General features: G+C 36.8%; 1 protein-coding gene across 7 annotated transcripts in view; it reads left to right on the top strand.

Moving 5' to 3' along the window:
* The window catches only part of HNRNPR (heterogeneous nuclear ribonucleoprotein R), a 34,676-nt gene extending 16,325 nt beyond the window's left edge, over positions 1-18,351 (top strand). For 4 of the 7 annotated variants that reach the window (XM_043909196.1, XM_043909192.1, XM_043909191.1 and 1 more), the window contains 6 exons: positions 7,417-7,593; positions 9,178-9,313; positions 10,707-10,921; positions 14,529-14,678; positions 16,843-16,964; positions 17,075-18,351. In XM_043909196.1, coding sequence (XP_043765131.1) covers positions 7,417-7,593; positions 9,178-9,313; positions 10,707-10,921; positions 14,529-14,678; positions 16,843-16,964; positions 17,075-17,687 — 1,413 coding nt within the window. In that variant the 3' untranslated portion in view covers positions 17,688-18,351. The remainder of the gene's footprint in view (positions 1-7,416; positions 7,594-9,177; positions 9,314-10,706; positions 10,922-14,528; positions 14,679-16,842; positions 16,965-17,074) is intronic. The other 3 variants (XM_043909197.1, XM_043909195.1, XM_043909194.1) reach the window with 1 other exon arrangement.
* Positions 18,352-19,634: the final 1,283 nt, after the last annotated feature.

Raw genomic sequence — 19,634 nt, 5'->3', positions numbered from 1 at the left:
TCATAGGAGGGTTTCGACTGGTGATCATAAATGTGGGAGGCATAAGCATCTAAGATGGTGGTGTTTTAAGACCATGTTTGGATGTGGTCACCAAGGAAGTGTGTATAGCTAGAGAAAAATTTTTAAGATCTAATTCCTTCAGCCCTTCAACATTTAGAGAGATGGGGAGATGAGAAGGAGCTAGCAAAGGGGACTGAGAAGAAGGAGCCAGTGAAGGGGCTTCCCTGATGCTCGAGTGGTTAAGAGTCTGCCTTCCAGTGCAGGGGATTGGGTGTGATCCCTGGTCTCGGAACTAAGATCCCCACATGCTGAGGAGGGCTACTGAGTCTGTGCACTCTGGAGCCTGCGTGCCGAAACAAAGACTCAACACAGCCAAATAAATACATTTTTAAAAAAGAGCCAATGAGATAAGAAAAACCAGCAGTGTGGTGTCCCAGAGGTCAACTGAAGAAAGTATTCACAGAAGGAAGGTCAGTTTTATCAAACTTCCCAAGTAAGATGAGGACTGAGAATTGACATTTGATTGTGATAGCATAAATGTTGTTAGTGACTTTGACTAGAGTGGTGACAAAAGCCAGATTGGAAAAGATTCAAGAGACTAAGAAGATGAGTAAATTTGAGTCATTAGGAATATTATAGCTCTTCTGAGCAATTTTGCTACAAAAGATAGCAGAGAAATGGGACAATGGTTAGAAGGTTTATAGTCAAGATATATCTTTATTTTAATTGAAATTTTAAAGGAAGGGCTTTCCGGGTGGTCCAGTGCCTAAGACTCTGCATTCCCAATGCCGGGGGCTTGGGTTCAGTCCCTGGTCAGGGAACTATTAAATCCAACATGCCACAGCTGAGAGTCTGCCTGCAGTAACTAAGACCCTGCATAGCCAAATAAATAAATATTTTTTTAAAAATAAAATTTAAGGGAGAGACTGTAATATACTATGTGCTGATGGGAATGATCCGTGTATAAAGGAGGAAATTGATGATGAAATTGTTGCCAGACCGAGTCCTTGAGTAGGAAAGAAGAGGGGAATCTCGCCTGTAAGTCACAGTATGAGATAGATGTTCACACATGTATTTACTCAGAGATGAGCAGCTGTGATGTCCCTGGCACTGCATTCAATACTAGGAATAAAAGGAGGAGCAAGATGTGGGCTCTCTGCTTACATGGAAGCTGAATGCTCTTGCTGCTGTTACTCCCAGATGAGAATCTTGAGACTTGCTGATTTAGAAACTTGTTCACGGTAACTGGAATGTAGATTTGAATCCAACATAGCTTAAAACTCACCGTTTCACATTCTCCCTACCCTTAAGCTTTCACCTTACTACACCAAGCCACCACCATCTCTTGCACCGTTAACCTGACTGGTCAGCCTGGTTTTTTCCATACGATCCATTTTCTACCCTGCTGCCAGTCTTATTTCTTTTAGGACATAAGTAATACCTAGTTATTTGTCTGCTCAGAGGCCTCTTAATGTCTTCCTAACATGTTTGGAATAAAACTCAAAACTTCCAACCATGATTTAACTTAATCCAGTCCTCATTTTCTCTTTCTTGTCACTGTCTCCTGTGTGGACTTTTTATTTAATCACTGGCCTATTTGCTGTTCTTCAGATAGATCAGTTGTGCTCGATGTGTTTACAGACTTGCTCTATCATTGTGGAATGCCCTTTCCTCATACTTTTACTTTATTTTCTCTCTCTGTTCTCAGTTCAAATTTGTCTTCTCAGGGAGACCCTCCTACTTAAAATATAATCTCTTTTTCATTTATCCCTTTTCTTTGCTTTTATCTTATAATTTCCTCCTGAAATTGTATTATCTTTTAAATTGTCTGTCTCTATCAGTAGAATGTAAGCTTCATGAACATCTAGACCTGTCTGTGGTGTTCACTCATTTCTAGAATGTAGAAAAATTACATGGCATGTGAGTCCACATCTTATGAAAGATTTGGACCAGTTCTATGAATAGGGAGGGAGCCAGTTACCTGCATTGGAGTGACTTCAAGCTGGCATTTTATTTATTTATTTGTGGATTTATGGCTGTGCTGGGTCTTGGTTGCTGTGCGTGGGCTTTCTCTACTTGGAGAGAGCGGTAGCTGCTCTGTAATTGCCATGCTCGGGCTTCTCATTGTGGGGGCTTCTTGGGTTGTGGAGCAAGGGCTCTAGGTGCACTGGCTTCAGTAGTTGGAGCTCATAGGCTCTAGAGCGTTGGCTTCAGTAGTTGCTGTATATGTGCTTAATTGCTCCATGGCATGTGGGATCCTCCTGGACCAGGGATCAAACCCATGACCCCTGCACCACAAAGCAGACTCTTAACCACTGGACCATCAAGGAAGCCCTTAAGCTGATATTTTAAAAATTAATTGGATATCCAAAAGTCTACAAGCAATAAATGCTGGAGAGGGTGTGGAGAAACGGGAACCCTCTTACACTGTTGGTGGGAATGCAAACTAGTACAGCCACTATGGAGAGCAGTGTTGGAGATTCCTTAAAAAACTGGAAATAGAAAAAAAAAAAAAAAACAAACTGGAAATAGAACTGCCATATGACCCAGCATCCCACTGCTGGGCATACACACCGAGGAAACTAGATTTGAAAGAGACACGTGCACCCCAGTGTTCATCGCAGCACATTATAATAGCCAGGACATGGAAGCAACCTAGATGCCCATCAGCAGACAAGTGGATAAGGAAGCTGTGGTACATATACACAATGGAATATTACTCAGCCATTAAAAAGAATTCATTTGAATCAGTTCTAATGAGATGGATAAAACTGGAGCCCATTATACAGAGGGAAGTAAGCCAGAAAGATAAGACCAATACAGTATACTAATGCTAAATTCCATATATATGGAATTTAAAAAGATGGTAACGATAACCCTATAAGCAAAACAGAAAAAGAGACAGATGTAGAGAACAAACTTTTGGACTCTGGGATGTTCTGAGAGAATAGCATTGAAACAAGAATACTATCAAGGGTGAAACAGATCACCAGCCCAAGTTGGATGCATGAGACAAGTGCTCAGGGCTGGTGCACTGGGAAGACCCAGAGGGATGGGATGAGGAGGGAGGCGGGACGGGGGATCGGGATGGGGAACACATGTAAATCCATGGCTGATTCATGTCAATGTATGGCAAAAATCACTACAATATTGTAAAGTAATTAGCCTCCAACTAATAAAAATAAATGAAAAAAATAAAAGTTAATTGGATATGGATGAGAATTGGAGGGATTAAAAATACCTGAGGTTTTTTTGTTTATGAGAGTATTTTTCCTCAACCATTTGCTGGGGGTGGGGCTGGGGTGGGGTGGGGTGGTGGTTAGCAGAAATTATGTTCTCCCAAGAAAAATTATGTTTCCCCAAGAGGAATGTGGGGAAAAGTCAGAGGAACTGATTGACAAGGGTCGGTTTTAGTTATTTTGATTTTTGGACAAAGGAAACTTGTTCTAAATACATTGTACCTTTATTGTAAAATACTTAAAAATATAATAAGGAAAATAAAATTAGAATTTTTTTATGTATTGATAGCCACTTTTAGCATTTTGATGCATAGTTAGTTATTCTTATCTATACATATATTTATACCCCAAAAATGAAAATTGACATTACTAAAGTTACTGTTAATTTGAGGTAAAATCAGGACTACCAGGAGGAAATGTTTACTAGGTAGTTGGAGATGCAGAATTAGGTCTTGAGATATGTAGGAGGTATTGGAAGGTGACTGTAGCGTTGTAGGCTTTGGGATGTGAATATGATCCTTACAAGGGAAGGAAGTACAGTGAATTATGGGGAATAGGGCCATAACTTTGGGAAACATGCAGCTTATGTTATTAATTGGATAGAAGAATCACCATGGAAAGGATAGAGGAGTAGTCAAACCTTTAAAGGTAGTTAAAGTAGTTAACCTTTAAAGACCAGGTTAGTGGAAGATTCTGAGGTTTTTCCAGTAGTTAGGTATGGATGTGAGAGTTGGACTATAAAGAAAGCTGAGCATCGAAGAATTGATGCTTTTGAACTGTGGTGTTGGAGAAGACGCTTGAGAGTCCCTTGGATTGCAGGGAGATCCAACCAGTCCATCCTCAAGGAGATTGGTCCTGAGTGTTCATTGGAAGGACTGGTGCTGAAGCTGAAACTCCAATACTTTGGCCACCTGATGCAAAGAGCCCACTTACTGGAAAAGACCCCAGTGCTAGGAAAGATTAAGGGCGGGAGGAGAAGGGGATGACAGAGGATGAGATGGTTGGATGGCATCACCGACTCAGTGGACATGAGTTTGGGTAAACTCTGGAAGTTGGTGATGGATAGGGAGGCCTGGCGTGCTGCAGTCCATGGGGTCACAAAGAGTTGGATATGACTGAGCAACTGAACTGAACTGAAAACTTATGGGAAGAGAATTTTCAGAAGGTAGCATCACTAGTGTTGGTTGAGAAGGCAAGGATGAAGAGATTGAGGAAGGGAAGACTTTTGAATTTGGTCCTTAAAAGTCCATTAGTGACATTTGGGTGTACCATTTAGTGTTGGAAGAAGCCAGTTTGTAGAGAGTTTAAAAGCATATGGGAGGGAAGCTCCAAGAGAGAGGGCACATATGTGTACTTAGAGCTGATTCACATTGTTCCATAGCAGAAATCAACACAGTATTGTAAAGCATTTATCCTCCAATTAAAAAAAAAATGGGAAGAAAATGATCCCCCAGAAATGTAAGAAAGCAATAGAAACGGAACTTGACGATGAATACATGACAGAACAGTGTAAAAAGGCACAGATGCAAGTGCTTTTCAGAGTGAGCTTTCATTAGAAAGATGGTTCTGCAGGGATGTCACTGAGATGATGGCCGAGCTGTTCTTTATACTTTTCTTAGCTGCCCAGTGTTAAGCATACAACAGATGTGTTGAAAAGAATAACTGCATGAGTGAAATCAAACAGGTAAGGGCCATATGTTTAAAGCATTTAAAAATGAAAGGAACAGTAACAGGCTAAAGAAGAGGTTTTTGTATTTTGTTATGGGAGGTTTGGCATGTTTGAAGATGGAGAACAGTGGGAAGGAAAGAGTGTACTGAACAGGATAGGACAGTTGAAGAACTAAAGGTTTAAAATTATTTCCAGAAGAAAGTAGTAGGAAGAAATGGGCTTATTAGGGTTAAGGAGCTACTCTTTGGAAAAGAGGTACATTTTTTTCTCTGAGGTATAAAGGAAAGAAGTGAAAAGAGATGTTGAGAAAAGTTTTTAAGGCCAAGAGGAAAGAATGTCAGGAAAACCAATGACTTTTCAGGCGACCTTCTTAGAATGAGATTTCATGAATGAGGATTGGAGGTTTTAAGGAAGTAGAAAAATTAGTGTAGCTGTTGTATAAGCATCTTGCTAGAGATTCAGAAGACCACCTCAGATTTTACCAGATAGCAGTGAAAGTGAACCTGATTATTTTGAAAAGGATTGTCTTAAGATACCACAGCTTTTACAGAACTTAACACCAGAAACTTAATCTCCAATAATTTGGCATCTTTTGGATTGCAGGTATTACTTCATTCGTGTTAGTGTTAGTCCCTCAGCCGTGTCCAGCTCTTTGCGATCCCAGGCTCCTCTGTCCTTAGAATTCTTCAGGCAAGAATACTGGAGTGGGTAACCATTCCCTTCTCCAGGGGATCTTCCCAACCCAGGGATTGAACCCGGGTCTCTCGCGTTGCACGCAGATTTTTTACTGTCTGAGCTACAAGGGAAGTCCATTGCTTCATTCATTTCAGTTCAGTCACATCACTCAGTTGTGTCCGACTCTTTGCGACCCCATGAACCGCAGCACGCCAGGCTTCCCTGTCCATCACCAACTCCCGGAGCTTGCCCAAACTCATGTCCATCAAGTCGGTGATACCATTCAACCATCTCATCCTCTGTCATCCCCTTCTCCTCCTGCCTTCAATCTTTCCCAGCATCAGGGTCTTCTCCAAGGAGTCAGTTCTTTGCATTAGGCCAAACTATTGGAACTTCAGCTTCAGCATCAGTCCTTCCAATGAATATTCAGGACTGATTTCCTTTAGGATGTACTGGTTGGATCTCCTTGCAGTCCAAGGGACTCTCAAGAGTCTCCTCCAACATCTCAGTTCAAAAGCATCAATTCTTCAGCGCTCAGCTTTCTTATAGTCCGACTGTCACATCCATATATGACTACTGGAAAAACTATAACTTTGACTAGACGGACCTTTGTTGGCAGTCTCTATGCTTTTTAATAAATGCTATCTAGATTGGTCAAAACTTTTCTTCCAAGGAACAAGAGTCTTTTAATTTCATGGCTGCAGTCACCATCTGCAGTGATTTTTGGAGACCCCCCAAAATAGTCTGTCACTGTTTCCATTGTTTCCCCGTCTGTTTGCCATGAGGTGATGGGACAGGATGCCATGATCTTAGTTTTTTGGTTGTTGAGTTTTTACTTCATTACTTCAGTCAGATCAATTATCTGGATATGAAATGTTGATATAGATGAGTTTCACTAGAAAATTCATCTCATGCAAGCAGTAATTTACTCTTTACGACTTTGTGTGTGGATTGCAAATGTTTTAACATAAAAGGTTATTTTCCGTATTGCTGACATGGTAGAAATTTGAAGAAAATTGTCATCTGATATTAAATACTGAGAGGGTTTCTGATTGTTTCATTCTAATTTAGCATTCCTGTATATTAGGACTTAATCCTACTTACTATATAATTTTAATTAAGAATACAAAATCTTTAAATTATGGTGAATTTTTTTCGTATCTTAAAATGTAATATTCTGATAGAGAAAGGAATTCTGATGAAGAAAGATAAAGCAGTGGAGTTTTAAGTAGTAAAGATTTTAGAGTTGAGGAAATTTGAAAGCGACCTCGTCAATCTTTTATTCAGTTTTTTATTTAACTTTTACTGTGACTTTGCTGAATTGGCATGTTCATACTGTCATGAAAGTGTTACTCGCCTGGTCATGTCCCACTCTTTGCAACCCCACGGGCTGTAGCCCACCAGACTCTCTGTCCATGGAATTACCCAGGCTAGAATACTGGAGTGGGTTGCCATTCCCTTCTCCATATTCAATTATTGTTTTTCTAAAAATGCACATGTATTTCAATGAAGATTTATATAGGCCTTTTATGCTATTTTTTGTGAGCAAAGGACAAATTACAAAAATTTAAAATTTAGAGTTGTTACTACAAATTTTGAGCACTTACTATTATTAATCAGTTTCCATTTTTCAGTATAGAATATTGTTCTGTGTTGATGCCCTGAAAGTCATTATAATGAAAAACTAGGGTTAACTTTGTAAGATTCAACTTGCCCCATTTTTTCCTTAACCATCTATGTGTCCCCATCCCCTAAAAAAGGCAGCTAGGCTTTGTGGCTCTAAAATCAAATTGCTTATTACACTGGGATTCTAACACAGAGGTTTTATTTCAGGTCTTTGTAGGTAAAATACCAAGAGATTTATACGAGGATGAATTGGTGCCTCTTTTTGAAAAGGCTGGTCCCATTTGGGATCTGCGTCTTATGATGGATCCACTGTCTGGTCAGAACAGAGGGTATGCATTCATCACCTTCTGTGGAAAGGAAGCCGCGCAGGAAGCTGTTAAACTGGTATGTGATAAGACATGCCCATTGTCTGGCAAGTCAGTTGAGAAAAATACCTCAATTAAAAACATTTGCAGTTAACATTGTTTCATTTACTTTAGTTTTTGTTTTGAAAGTTTTCATATTTACTAAGTTAGTATGTGACTGGTGGCTGTTTTTTCATATTATGAAAGTAAAAAATAAATGAAAATACACAAGAAATAAGGTGATAGTCTCCCATAATTCTAAGAAGTTATTTATTACAGCAGTTAGTATCTAAAGTTTTATTTGAATATTTGGCTTTTGCAGTTCTCCCTTTTGATCTTACACAGAAATGTCAATTCTTGCTGTTAAACTTTAGAGTAATGTTCTTAAAGTATGATGAAGTCTGGAATGGGTTCTGGGGAATATAACTGGGCTACATGGACTTTTAGGACATGATTAGGAAATGGTTGTGAATCTCTTTTGTTTTTGTCATAACCTAATCATACAATTTATTTATTTTCTAAGTATATTCTATTCTTTTCTTTTTGTTTCCAAACTCTCCAGTTCTTTAATCTTTCTCTTTTTCTTTTACTTGATAAACAGTCTTCTAGGAACCTCCTTTTTGTAGGGCCTTTTACCCTTTGTACTTATTTCAGAGTAGTATGCAAATTAAGTATGACTTCTCTCCTACTGCGTTAAGATACAGTCATCTCAGTAACTCAGAATAGCAGTATCATTGGTTTTGGGGGGTACTCTTGGCAGACAGCTGAAGGCCTCACTTAATCTAGTTCTAATTATTTTAGAATGGTAACCTGTTTCACCAAGCTTTTCGTTTCATTAGTTGCCTTTAAATTTGTTCTACTTCTAACTTGACCCAGATTTTTTATTATGGACTTTTTTCCTTCCAGTTTGTTTATTTAGTACTGAGAAGTTTTCAAAACTTTTATTTCCTTGCCTCTGGCAACATGTGGATGATTTTAATTCCATATTTTTTTAGTAAACTAATAGGTAAGTAATGTTAAGGCATAAAAAGCTCAAGTTTACCTAGGAAATAATGACCATAACCATTTAAATAAAACACTTTTTATTCCTATGATTTAATACAATTTTGAAAGTATTATGTTTAATAGGAAGTTTAATTTTTTAAAATTGTTTTATGTAAAATGTGAAATTCTATGTTTCTTTGCATTGATTAAACATAGTTGTTATTCTTTACATATTGTTGTTTTCCTGAGACTTAGCTGTATCTCATTTCATCTCCAAGGGCTCTGAATTACCAGTCTCGGGTATTTTTTCTAAAATTCTCTGGGAAAAAATCTTGAGATTGATAATATTGAAATAAGAAATCAGGTCTTTTCAAAGATAAAATGAATAACTTTGATTCATTTATATATATTTTTTGATTCATTTATATTTGATAGAGCAGTGAAGGTTAATGAAACCAAACTAAAACAGAGGCTGTAAAAGTTAAAAATACACATTTTATATTAAGGCAAGCGTGAGGGCACTTGGTGAGTTCATGAAGCAGGGAGTGTTTGACCTTGAATTGTTCAGTTTTTTAGACTGAAATCAGTTGTTCTGAGTTTGGGGTGGTTGTGGGGTGTCTGGTTCTTTTCTTCCTTTCAGTGTGACAGCTATGAAATTCGCCCTGGTAAACACCTTGGAGTGTGCATTTCAGTGGCAAACAACAGGCTTTTTGTTGGATCAATTCCGAAGAATAAGACTAAAGAAAACATTCTGGAAGAATTCAGTAAAGTCACAGGTAAAACAAAAATGTATTTAGAAATTAGTTTTGGGAAATCTGTGGTACATTATAAGTGCAAAAAGAGGAGGTGTATCTTAATCTTAAGAATTCACATATCTACTGGGGGTCTAAATTGCCTCCTTTCTGTTTTTTTAGTGGTTTGGACTAAACAACTTCTCTTATAGCCTCAAGTTCTTGGGATGTCCTCTTCACTTCTTTTCCTTAGTTGAACCATAACTTCTGACACAACCTTTGCCCTATAGCTCTCAAGTGAAGGCTTCCCCATCTGGGATTCAGTCTTCTAAGGCCAAGGGGATGAGAGCGCTTCTCCTCCTCCTCCTTCCTCTCACCTCGTCTATTTCAGGTTTTTCCGCATTTCCAATCCTAAATCCATGGAATTGATTTGAGAAGAAAATTCTAGATCACAGATCTATAAGTATAAATTTATATGTAACAAAATTTAGCAGAATTACATTTTCACTTCTCAAATATGATTTAATCATACATTTCCTATTCCATTTCATTTTTTAAAATGCTGATGGAGATCCACTAATGGTAGCTGCATTGTAAAAGACAACTTTTAGACCATTGCTTCTCCATCCCCTATAAAAACCATTTCTTTACATTTTTGTTGTCCAGACATACTACAGATAAATAATCCTTTCCCTTCAAGATGTATCTGTTGCTCTTCTGGTTTCAGGCTTGTGTTAATTGAAGGTTGCTTCTGGCTCAGTCTTTTTCTTCTTCCTGAATTAACTTATTGTTAGTACTTTCAACATCTATGTGGCTGAACCATCCAATACCGTAATCTAGTTTTATGACCGCCTCATCTCTTATCCTTTACTTCCGCTCTCCCACATCCAAATCACATTCTGGATATTGCTGCTAGAAATAAAATCTAATTACTCTTAAGGATTTGGATAATATGTGGAAAGGTGAGGGTACAGGACTAAGATCAGAAGTACATTTTAACCAGTTACTTTTATTCTTGGTAAAAATAGTAACTTTTAAAAAGATTCAAAGATGATTTTTGGTTTTGATTAGTTGTTGAGTGTTCTCTTGGATTTATGTTTGGTTTTTAAGTTCCTTGGTAGTATTTTCATAAGTTTTAATAATGTCATGTTATGTCAAACACTCTTTAAAACATTGTAAAATAGAATGTCATATGTCAGAATACAGTAGTTGGACTTACTGTCTATGACTATACTTTCAGGGCCCCTAAAATTAAAAGGAACGTAACATATTGTCCGTAGCTCCATATCTAATAATTCTGATTTAGTTGTCTAGCTAGATAATTAACAGATCATTATGAGGCGTCTCCAGTTACTTTTTGCTGTTCGGCAAGTGGATTTAGGTCTGCCTGATCGCTAAGTGTGTGGTGGATGCTTTTGGCTTATATATCTGGCTGTTGGTTTAACAGAGGGTTTGGTGGACGTTATTCTCTATCATCAACCCGATGACAAAAAGAAGAATCGGGGGTTCTGCTTCCTTGAGTATGAGGATCACAAGTCAGCAGCACAAGCCAGACGCCGGCTGATGAGTGGAAAAGTAAAAGTGTGGGGAAATGTAGTTACAGTTGAATGGGCTGACCCTGTGGAAGAACCAGACCCAGAAGTCATGGCTAAGGTAAATGCAGTATCTTGGGTTGGGGGTGTGGTTATCATTTACATTTTGTACTTAGAATATAAGCTTGAATATTTCAAATTTTACAGTAAATATAACTTGTAGCTCTTAACTGTTTAAGCAACAACCTGCTTTAGCACCAGTTTAACAGCCTATCTTGTATCCAGGAATTTCCACTAACCATTTCTTTTTCTGCAGATAAATGTGTAAAAAGAATTGAAATTAAATCCCTTCAATTAGGTGTTTCTATGCTTACTGAGAGTTCGATTAGTGCTTGGCACTATCAAAGATAAAAAGATAAAAATGTTAAGAAAAGAAAAAACACAAGGTTTTATGCAATAAAGAGAGAAGTAATGTTTTGGAGATAATGAATTATAATCTTCATTGACCATACTATGACTTTTATTACATGGCCTTGAACTTTATTTTATTTAGATTTAGTGTCTTTTTCCTTTTTTAATGGATCAAGCTTCCTTATAGTATTGTCTCCATGAAGAAAGGTGAGGGGTTATCATGTTTGCTCTTAGTGGCAAAATATGCATGGCAAGTCCTGTGGTGGACTTTCACTTTCCTCCTAAGCCCTATACTTTCATTGCTGGAATCTTGGCCTGGTAAAGGATCGTTCTGTGAGTCCTAGTTCTTAGGCTTTCCTCTGGGTGACTCCTAGGGGTGAAGGGACATATCTGAGTTGAATCTCTGTTGCTTTTAATGAAGTTTTGATTATTTTGGTGTTTGTCTCTTGACCTCTTGGGGGCAGCAGCTCTGTGGATGGCCATAAATGAATGGTTGGGTTATTCTGGACTGAAAGTCTTTTCCGCAAGCTTCTTACTCCAGAATCTGAGGTGACAGTTCTCACTGTTGATTAATTTGGAGGAGGGACCTGGTTTATACTAACATGATAAAAGCTTTTTTAAGCAGAAACATTCTTGGATTACTCAAAGATCCCCTGAGAATGAACCAGAGAGACTCCGATGTGCTACACACTTTTCCTGTATTCCTGGAGTAGATAGGAGTCAAGGGGAGGGGCTGGAAATCTAAAGAGCCCTGATTATTTTTATTTCTTACTAGCTTGATTTTAATTCCACTTGTTTCTTCTAATACAGTTGTGACTTTGAGCAAACTTACTGATTTTGGATGTTGTCTATTTTATTGGAATTGGATAAATCTCTTTATAAGATCTCTTAACAACTTTGAATCTATCTTGTAGAAACTGACTGTAGCCTGTATTGCAGTTTCTAAAATATTTTAAAAACAGTATTATAGATTGAGAGGGGCATTTTTTATTTTATATTAGATTATAGTTGAGTTACAATGTTGTGTTAGTTTCAGCTATACATACAGGTATCTTTCTTAAAGGGATCTTTTTCCTATTGAGTGCTTTAAACATTATTTCAACTAGTAATTTTTATATAGGATACTTTGGTTTCATCTCAGAAAAGAAAAAAGATCTATGTTGAGTTTCAAAAAAGAAGGTAAATAAAGTAATGGAGGCCTGTCTGATGTAGAATTAGACGTCAATATGACAACATTTAGAAAAAGGGGTTAAAGATAGAGGTGAAAGACTTTTCCCCCCTTGAATTAGTGTCTTCCCCAAATCCTTTTTACTTAGCCCTTTATCTAAGGTAACAATTTGTTTGGTAGGTGTGTTAATCTTTTTGTCTAAATAAGTAATGTATTTCCTTAGTTCACAAATCAAAATTATATGGCAAAGTGCAGCCAAGGAGTTCCCATTTCTACCTCTAGCTCCAGCTACTATTTCCTCCTTGTCCCTTGTAGATATCCAGTGTTAGTGGTCTCTGGTTTATCCTTGTAGTGCTTAGCAGGCAAATATGATTATATATTCTTTCCTTCCCTACTTCTTACACAAATGGTTATTGGTAGCTATATTAATGAACTATGTTTGTTTTATTCACTGTCATATTTCGTCTCATCTCATATTTCAGCTCTAAGGAAATATACCATTATTTTATGTATCGATAAGAAATTGTAAAATGCTGCCATTTAAACTATTGACAAGTGCTTGTCTGTCACATTGACTGTAAATTGGATCCCTATTTTGGAGGTATAAAATGGGGAAAAAAATCTTAACAGTGCATCCTCACCTTTTTTTTTTTTTAAATATCAGCTCTTAATTTTTTATGACTATGTACTTTTTCATTCTGTAGGTGTACCATAGTATATTCAACTAGCTGGACATTGGGTGTTTCTAATCTTTTGTTGTTAAAATACTGTAATGAGTAAGCTTATATCATTTCAGTTAATATAAATACAGATGTATCTGTAGGATAGATTTGTGAGTCAAAGGGTAAATGCATCTGTAATTATTAAGATACTGACCATATTTTCTGTAGGAGGTGCACTTGTATTCTGCTCCCCACAAGCAGAATACAGCAGGATGTTCCTATCCTTGTTAAAAGAGGATAGGCTCAAACTTGGTTTTGCCAAGTCTCGTAACAAGTGGTATCTCATAGCTGTTTTATGATTTGTTTCTCTTTACTGTACATGCCTGAATTTACATTTCTTATGCATGTAAGGACTATTTATGTTTCTTTGTATGAACCATGTATTCATAAATTTTGCCTGTCTTCATTCATTTGTTTTTCTGTTGATCTTTTTTAATTTTCTAGAGTTCTGATATAAAAGATAGGTTAACTGTTTGTGATGCCTTTTTTTTTTTAATTTTACTTATGGTATTTTCTACCATATGGAAATCTTTTTTTTTAGTAGTTGAATTTTTCAGTCCTTCATATAGATTTTAAATTAACAAAGCCTTCTCCAGTGCAGTGTTACATAATTATTTTCTTCTAATATTTTAAACATCCCCCTCCTTTTAAATTTTCTATCTGTTTGGACTTTATCATAGTATATAGTGTGAGGTATGAGTCCACTTTTCATCTTTATTCAGATCAACACTGCACTGATTAAATGATTTAAGCAGTGAATTGATAGAGTTTTATCTAGTAGGGCTAGTCTCTAAATTTTGTTCTTATTTTTTCCCTGGCTACTACTGCTTGTTTATTTTTTCATATGAATTTTAGAATCATGAGCTCATCCAGTTCTTGGGTGGGGTAGAAGGGACAGAAAAACTTGTTTTGGGGGGGACTTATGGGATTGTCAGGTGGCTCAGAGGTAAAGAATCCACCTGCCAATGGAGGAGACCCAGGTTCGATCCCTGGGTCAGGAATATCCCCTGGAGAAGGAAATGGCAACCCACTCCAGTCTTCTTGCCTGGGAAATCCCATGGACAGGGGAACCTGGTGGGCTTCAGTCCACAAGATCACAAGAGTTGGACAAGACTTAACGGCTGAACAACAACAAAGGGACCATATTAAATTAGTAAAGTAACTTAGTAATAATTTTATTTTGGTTCTTTGAAGATCCTGTTCACAGTATTAGGTACTTCAATGACATGGCAGGAGAAGAAACTGATAATGTATATAAATTGGTAACAATTACTTTCTCAGTTTTCATACTTTTTGTGATAGCACCTTTAGCTTAATTGTTTTTGAGAATAAAAGCCTATGCCATGAAAATAGGAAGAAATACTTTAATATAGGACTTCAGCTAAAATTAAGTAGCCAATGCCTGTTTTGTATATTTGTTATATTAGGTGAAAGTTTTATTTGTGAGAAACTTGGCTACTACAGTGACAGAAGAAATATTGGAAAAGTCATTTTCTGAGTTTGGAAAACTTGAAAGAGTGAAGAAGTTGAAAGATTATGCATTTGTTCATTTCGAAGACAGAGGAGCAGCTGTTAAGGTAAAAATTTGATATTTTGTTTCTTGATATGTGAATTTTGTTGTTGAAACTTGCTAAAACACATAAAGTGACTTTATAAACACATGAAATTGGTTTTCAGCTTTTACCGAACTCTGGAGCTTTCTTTTAATAATCTCTGTGAAGTGGTAGTAATGTAACAGGTAAGACTCTGTATTCCAAAGCCTGATTATTACTAACTGAGTTTGTGACCTCAGGCAAGTTACTTTTAATCTCTGTATTATTTTTGTAAGCCTAAGCTTTGATAGCATGATACCTTGAAAATGTTACAAGGAATAGTAATTAGCTTCCATAAATACCAAAATGATAGTGAATATATTGTAACTATTTACTTATTTAAGGACCTGGGAATGGAACTGAGTAGTGTACATGGCTTCATATCTAGTACAGTGTAATTCAGTAGGTGTGTTCTGAGGAAATGGTTAGTTCTTCATAGTCTTGCCTTTCTTTGGTCGTTTTAGAATCCTCACAGTATTTTTTTTTCCAGTTTCAATAGTTGTTAGAAATATTTCTTGCATATAATAGTTAATTTGCTTGTTGATGATAGTATTTGAAAAGTATGGAAAAAAGTATTTTCATATAGTGTCTAAAGCATATAGCCTGAGTACTCTGCTGCTTTCCGTTGATAGTGGCTCAACAGCATCTTTAATGGCTGAAATTTTCATTTTCTTCCTCTTGTTCCTCTCTCCCTTCTGGAGAAAAGGTGGGGGGAGGGGCTGACAAAACAAAAGACAGGACAAAGTAAAAGCTTTTTATATAATTGGGGAGATAGATCTAAAACCCTTGGTGACTCAGGCCTGGTTTTTTTGTTTTGTCGGTAAAGTGGCCCCACCCTCTAATTAGGGCAGTTTTTGTTTCCTGACCAGGGTACTGCTTTAAAATGTGCCTTATAGAATCTTTGACTAGTAGAATTTATTGGTGTGCTTTTTGACGGAAGCTAATTACTGAGACAATATTGCTTATAAAATTCATAGCTTAGTACAGAACTTGTTTGGCTTCTGAATTGCGAGTGATAGGAAGGACTGATAACTAATAAATTTATACCTTCTAAATATTCCTTTTGATTTACTTGGTATTAAATAACTGATTGTTCATAATTGAAAATAATTTTCAAGGGTGGTTTGCCAAAGTGATTTCTGAAATTGTAAGATTTCTAACTCAGAGGATGGCCAGAGGAAAGAGTATAGACAGATTGTCTGTTCTTTTGTTTATACCAGGAAGCTTTTATAGACTCATTTAGTTGCTTTAGTTGAAGCAGCCAAAAGCTAAGGTGGTAAAGGGGGAAAAACTAGGTAAGAGGAAGACACTGATTTAATCTTTTGTCTGGATACTTGTAAACCACTAAAATGTTCTTTATGGTCAGAGCATTTTATTGTGTATATCCAGAGAGGGAAAGGTTGTATTGGGAAACAGAAAAACTGTGGTGAGGAGGTGATACTTGGTTACTGAATTACTTGAACCTTGAAGTGTGGCAGAAGTTAATAGGTGGAATGATATAAATAAAAAACTAGAGCCCAGAATACTTTTGATTACTGCTTTCCTGATGAGTACTTGAGTCTTAATTAATTCAAGCCTTTGCTGGGCTCTGTGCTTTTAACCATTCAGGTAAAGTATATTCCAGGTTAAACATTGTTGGGATGGGGAAGAAGCTGAGGCTTTTTTCTTTTTTTTGGTTAGTATCTTGTTAAATTTCACCGATAGTCTCATTTATATTTCAAATTCTTGACATTTTTATGAACGAACAGTTTTAAGATGTACAGGCTGAATGCCATGTGTTTGTTTAAAAATTTTAATCCTGAAAAGTTTGTTAATATGGGCATGTTCTCCAGATGGGAATTTGCTGTCTGTTTTGGCCTTAGCTTGAAGGAATTAGTTACTTGAAATTAAGGAGCAGCAACAAGCAGCTCTCTGCTTTATCTTTTTAAATATAATAATAGGACATCCATTTTGTTCTCAGTGTAACTTACATATAAAGTAAGGTTGAGGGGAATAAGTATTTTGTGTATTTTTAAATATTTGGTGGCTATATTCATCTTGGAAATTAAAACGTGGAGTAAATTGTTTATCAGGTGTATTAAATGGTACAGACAATGTTATATTTAAGGTACTGTTACTTATAAAATAAATTTGTTTCTAATTTGCATAGGCCATGGATGAAATGAATGGCAAAGAAATAGAAGGGGAAGAAATTGAAATAGTCTTAGCCAAGCCACCAGACAAGAAAAGGAAAGAGCGCCAAGCTGCTAGACAGGCCTCCAGGAGTACTGCGTGAGTCTTCATTTAATAAATAAGTCAGAGATCGGGTAGTTTAAAAAGTTAGGAAAAATCTTAAAGCAAACTAACTTGTTTTTTCTTTTCTCTCTTCCCTCCATTGCTAGGTATGAAGATTATTACTATCACCCTCCTCCTCGCATGCCACCTCCAATTAGAGGTCGGGGTCGTGGTGGGGGGAGAGGTGGATATGGCTACCCTCCAGATTACTATGGCTATGAAGATTACTATGATGATTACTATGGTTATGATTATCACGACTATCGTGGAGGCTATGAAGATCCCTACTACGGCTATGATGATGGCTATGCAGTAAGAGGAAGAGGAGGAGGAAGGGGAGGGCGAGGTGCTCCACCACCACCGAGGGGGCGGGGAGCACCACCTCCAAGAGGTAGAGCTGGCTACTCACAGAGGGGGGCACCTTTGGGACCACCAAGAGGCTCTAGGGGTGGCAGAGGGGGTCCTGCACAACAGCAGAGAGGCCGTGGTTCCCGTGGATCTCGGGGCAACCGTGGGGGCAATGTAGGAGGCAAGAGAAAGGCAGACGGGTACAACCAACCTGACTCCAAGCGCCGTCAGACCAACAACCAACAGAACTGGGGTTCCCAACCCATCGCTCAACAGCCGCTTCAGCAAGGTGGTGACTATTCTGGTAACTATGGTTACAATAATGACAACCAGGAATTTTATCAGGATACTTATGGGCAACAGTGGAAATAGACAAGTGAGGGCTTGAAAATGATATTGACAAGATACGATTGGCTCTAGATCTACATCCTTCAAAAAAAATTGGCTTATCTGTTTCATCTTTAAGTAGCAATTTGCTGCCATTTGTATTTGGCTGAAGAAATCACTATTGTGTATATACTCAAGTCTTTTTATTTTTTCCTCTTTTCATAAATGCACTTGGACATTATTGGGCTTGCAGAGTTCCCTTTCTGGGAGTTACAATGCTTTTATCGTTTCAGGCTTCATTTTAGCTTCAAAACAAGCTGAGCACACTGTTAAAATCATGATTTTGCAGAACCTTTGGTTTTGGACAGTTTCATTTTTTGGATTTGGGATAGCTTACATAGGGGTATGGAGTATGCTGTAAATAAAAATACAAGCTAGTGCTTTGTCTTAGTAGTTTGAAGAAATTAAAAGCAAACAAATTTAAGTTTTCTTGTATTGAAAATAACCTATGATTGTATGTTTTGCATTCCTAGAAGTAGGTCAACTGTGTTTTTAAATTGTTATAACTTCACACCTTTTTGAAACCTGCCCTACAAAATTTGTTTGGCTTAAACGTCAAAGCCGTGACAATTTGTTCTTTGATGTGATTGTATTTCCAATTTCTTGTTCATGTAAGATTTCAATAAAACTCAAAAATCTATTCAAAACATTACCTATTTCAAATTCAATTGTGTCCTAAAACATTATTTTATTCGTAATCCTTGCAAGGAATATTGTTTTCAAACTATAACTGCCTATGTGAGTGATCAAATTCATGCAAAATTTCTTGTCTATTCTAATATGTATCGTGGATATCAGACTGAGGATTAGTCTAAATTCTAATATTTATTCCAAATAGCACTTCATTGATTGATGTTCTTTCATAGTCATCTAATTTGGCAATTTTATCCTTTATTCTTATAAAAACAAGCTCAGGCTTTTGAACATTCTTGCAGGCATTGGATAATTTGCATTAAATAAAATGGGGTTGGGGAAGCAGACTGCAATTTATTTTGACCCACATTCTTTCTATAAAGGATAATTTGTTGTCTGAAGACCTTATTTGCTGGAGTGAATGTACATAGCAGGAAAAAATGTTAGTACTGTGGCGTCAATTGCTCTGCGGACTAAACTTCATGTAAACTTTCAGTAAACATGATTGTGATTACCACTTCAGTTACTAATTAGGAATATAATTTCCTATTACTATGTAAATTTGCTTTGAGAAACACTCAGGCCTTGTAAGAGAGGCTTAAAAATATCCAGTAGTCCTACTTCTGACTTCCTGTTAATACCTCTTATTTTTATTTATTTATTTATTTTGCTACTCAAATGGCTAAAAATTTTGTTGGCCAAATCATAGCATCTATTTCCATTTCCTTTATCGTAAGAACGTTTTTTTGCTTGAGAATAAGATGAACGAAAGAATCTAAACAGCGCAGAAAAGTCTGGATCACTTTCAAATAACCAATAAAAATTGTCCCTTCCATTTTATTCTTAGGCAGATCTAAAATGTTTTTAAATTAGAAAAATAAGCCATTGGAGAAGAATTAAAATGGGCACATCTTTATTTTGTGTTTAGTTCCTGTTTGGTGTCTTTTATGAGTGGTATTAGATTTCAAAATTATAAGCTATCTAATTGAGAGCTCAGTCAGCATATTTTGGTTTTCATGACTTCTCTTTTGACTTTGAGGAGAAAAATGAGTATTTGCTGATGAAAGTCAGGATATCATTTCTTTTTAAAAATACACTTATTATATAGTTCAGTAAGTTAACAGGCCTCGTTAATATCCCTTTTATGTTTTTGGAAACCAGTAGAGGAATTACATATAATTCCTGTGTATAACAGATTGGCGTTAACATGGGTATCTATTTGATAAAGCTTGGATCCAGTTGTTTTTCTTATGCCCATGTATGCAGGTATAGACACCAAACATTGTTTAAATGCTGTCT

This window comes from Cervus elaphus, chromosome 8 (assembly GCF_910594005.1).
Source record: "Cervus elaphus chromosome 8, mCerEla1.1, whole genome shotgun sequence".
Taxonomy (NCBI): domain Eukaryota; kingdom Metazoa; phylum Chordata; class Mammalia; order Artiodactyla; family Cervidae; genus Cervus; species Cervus elaphus.
Note: the sequence above shows the minus strand (reverse complement) of the source record. Positions and strands in the feature narration are given on the sequence as shown.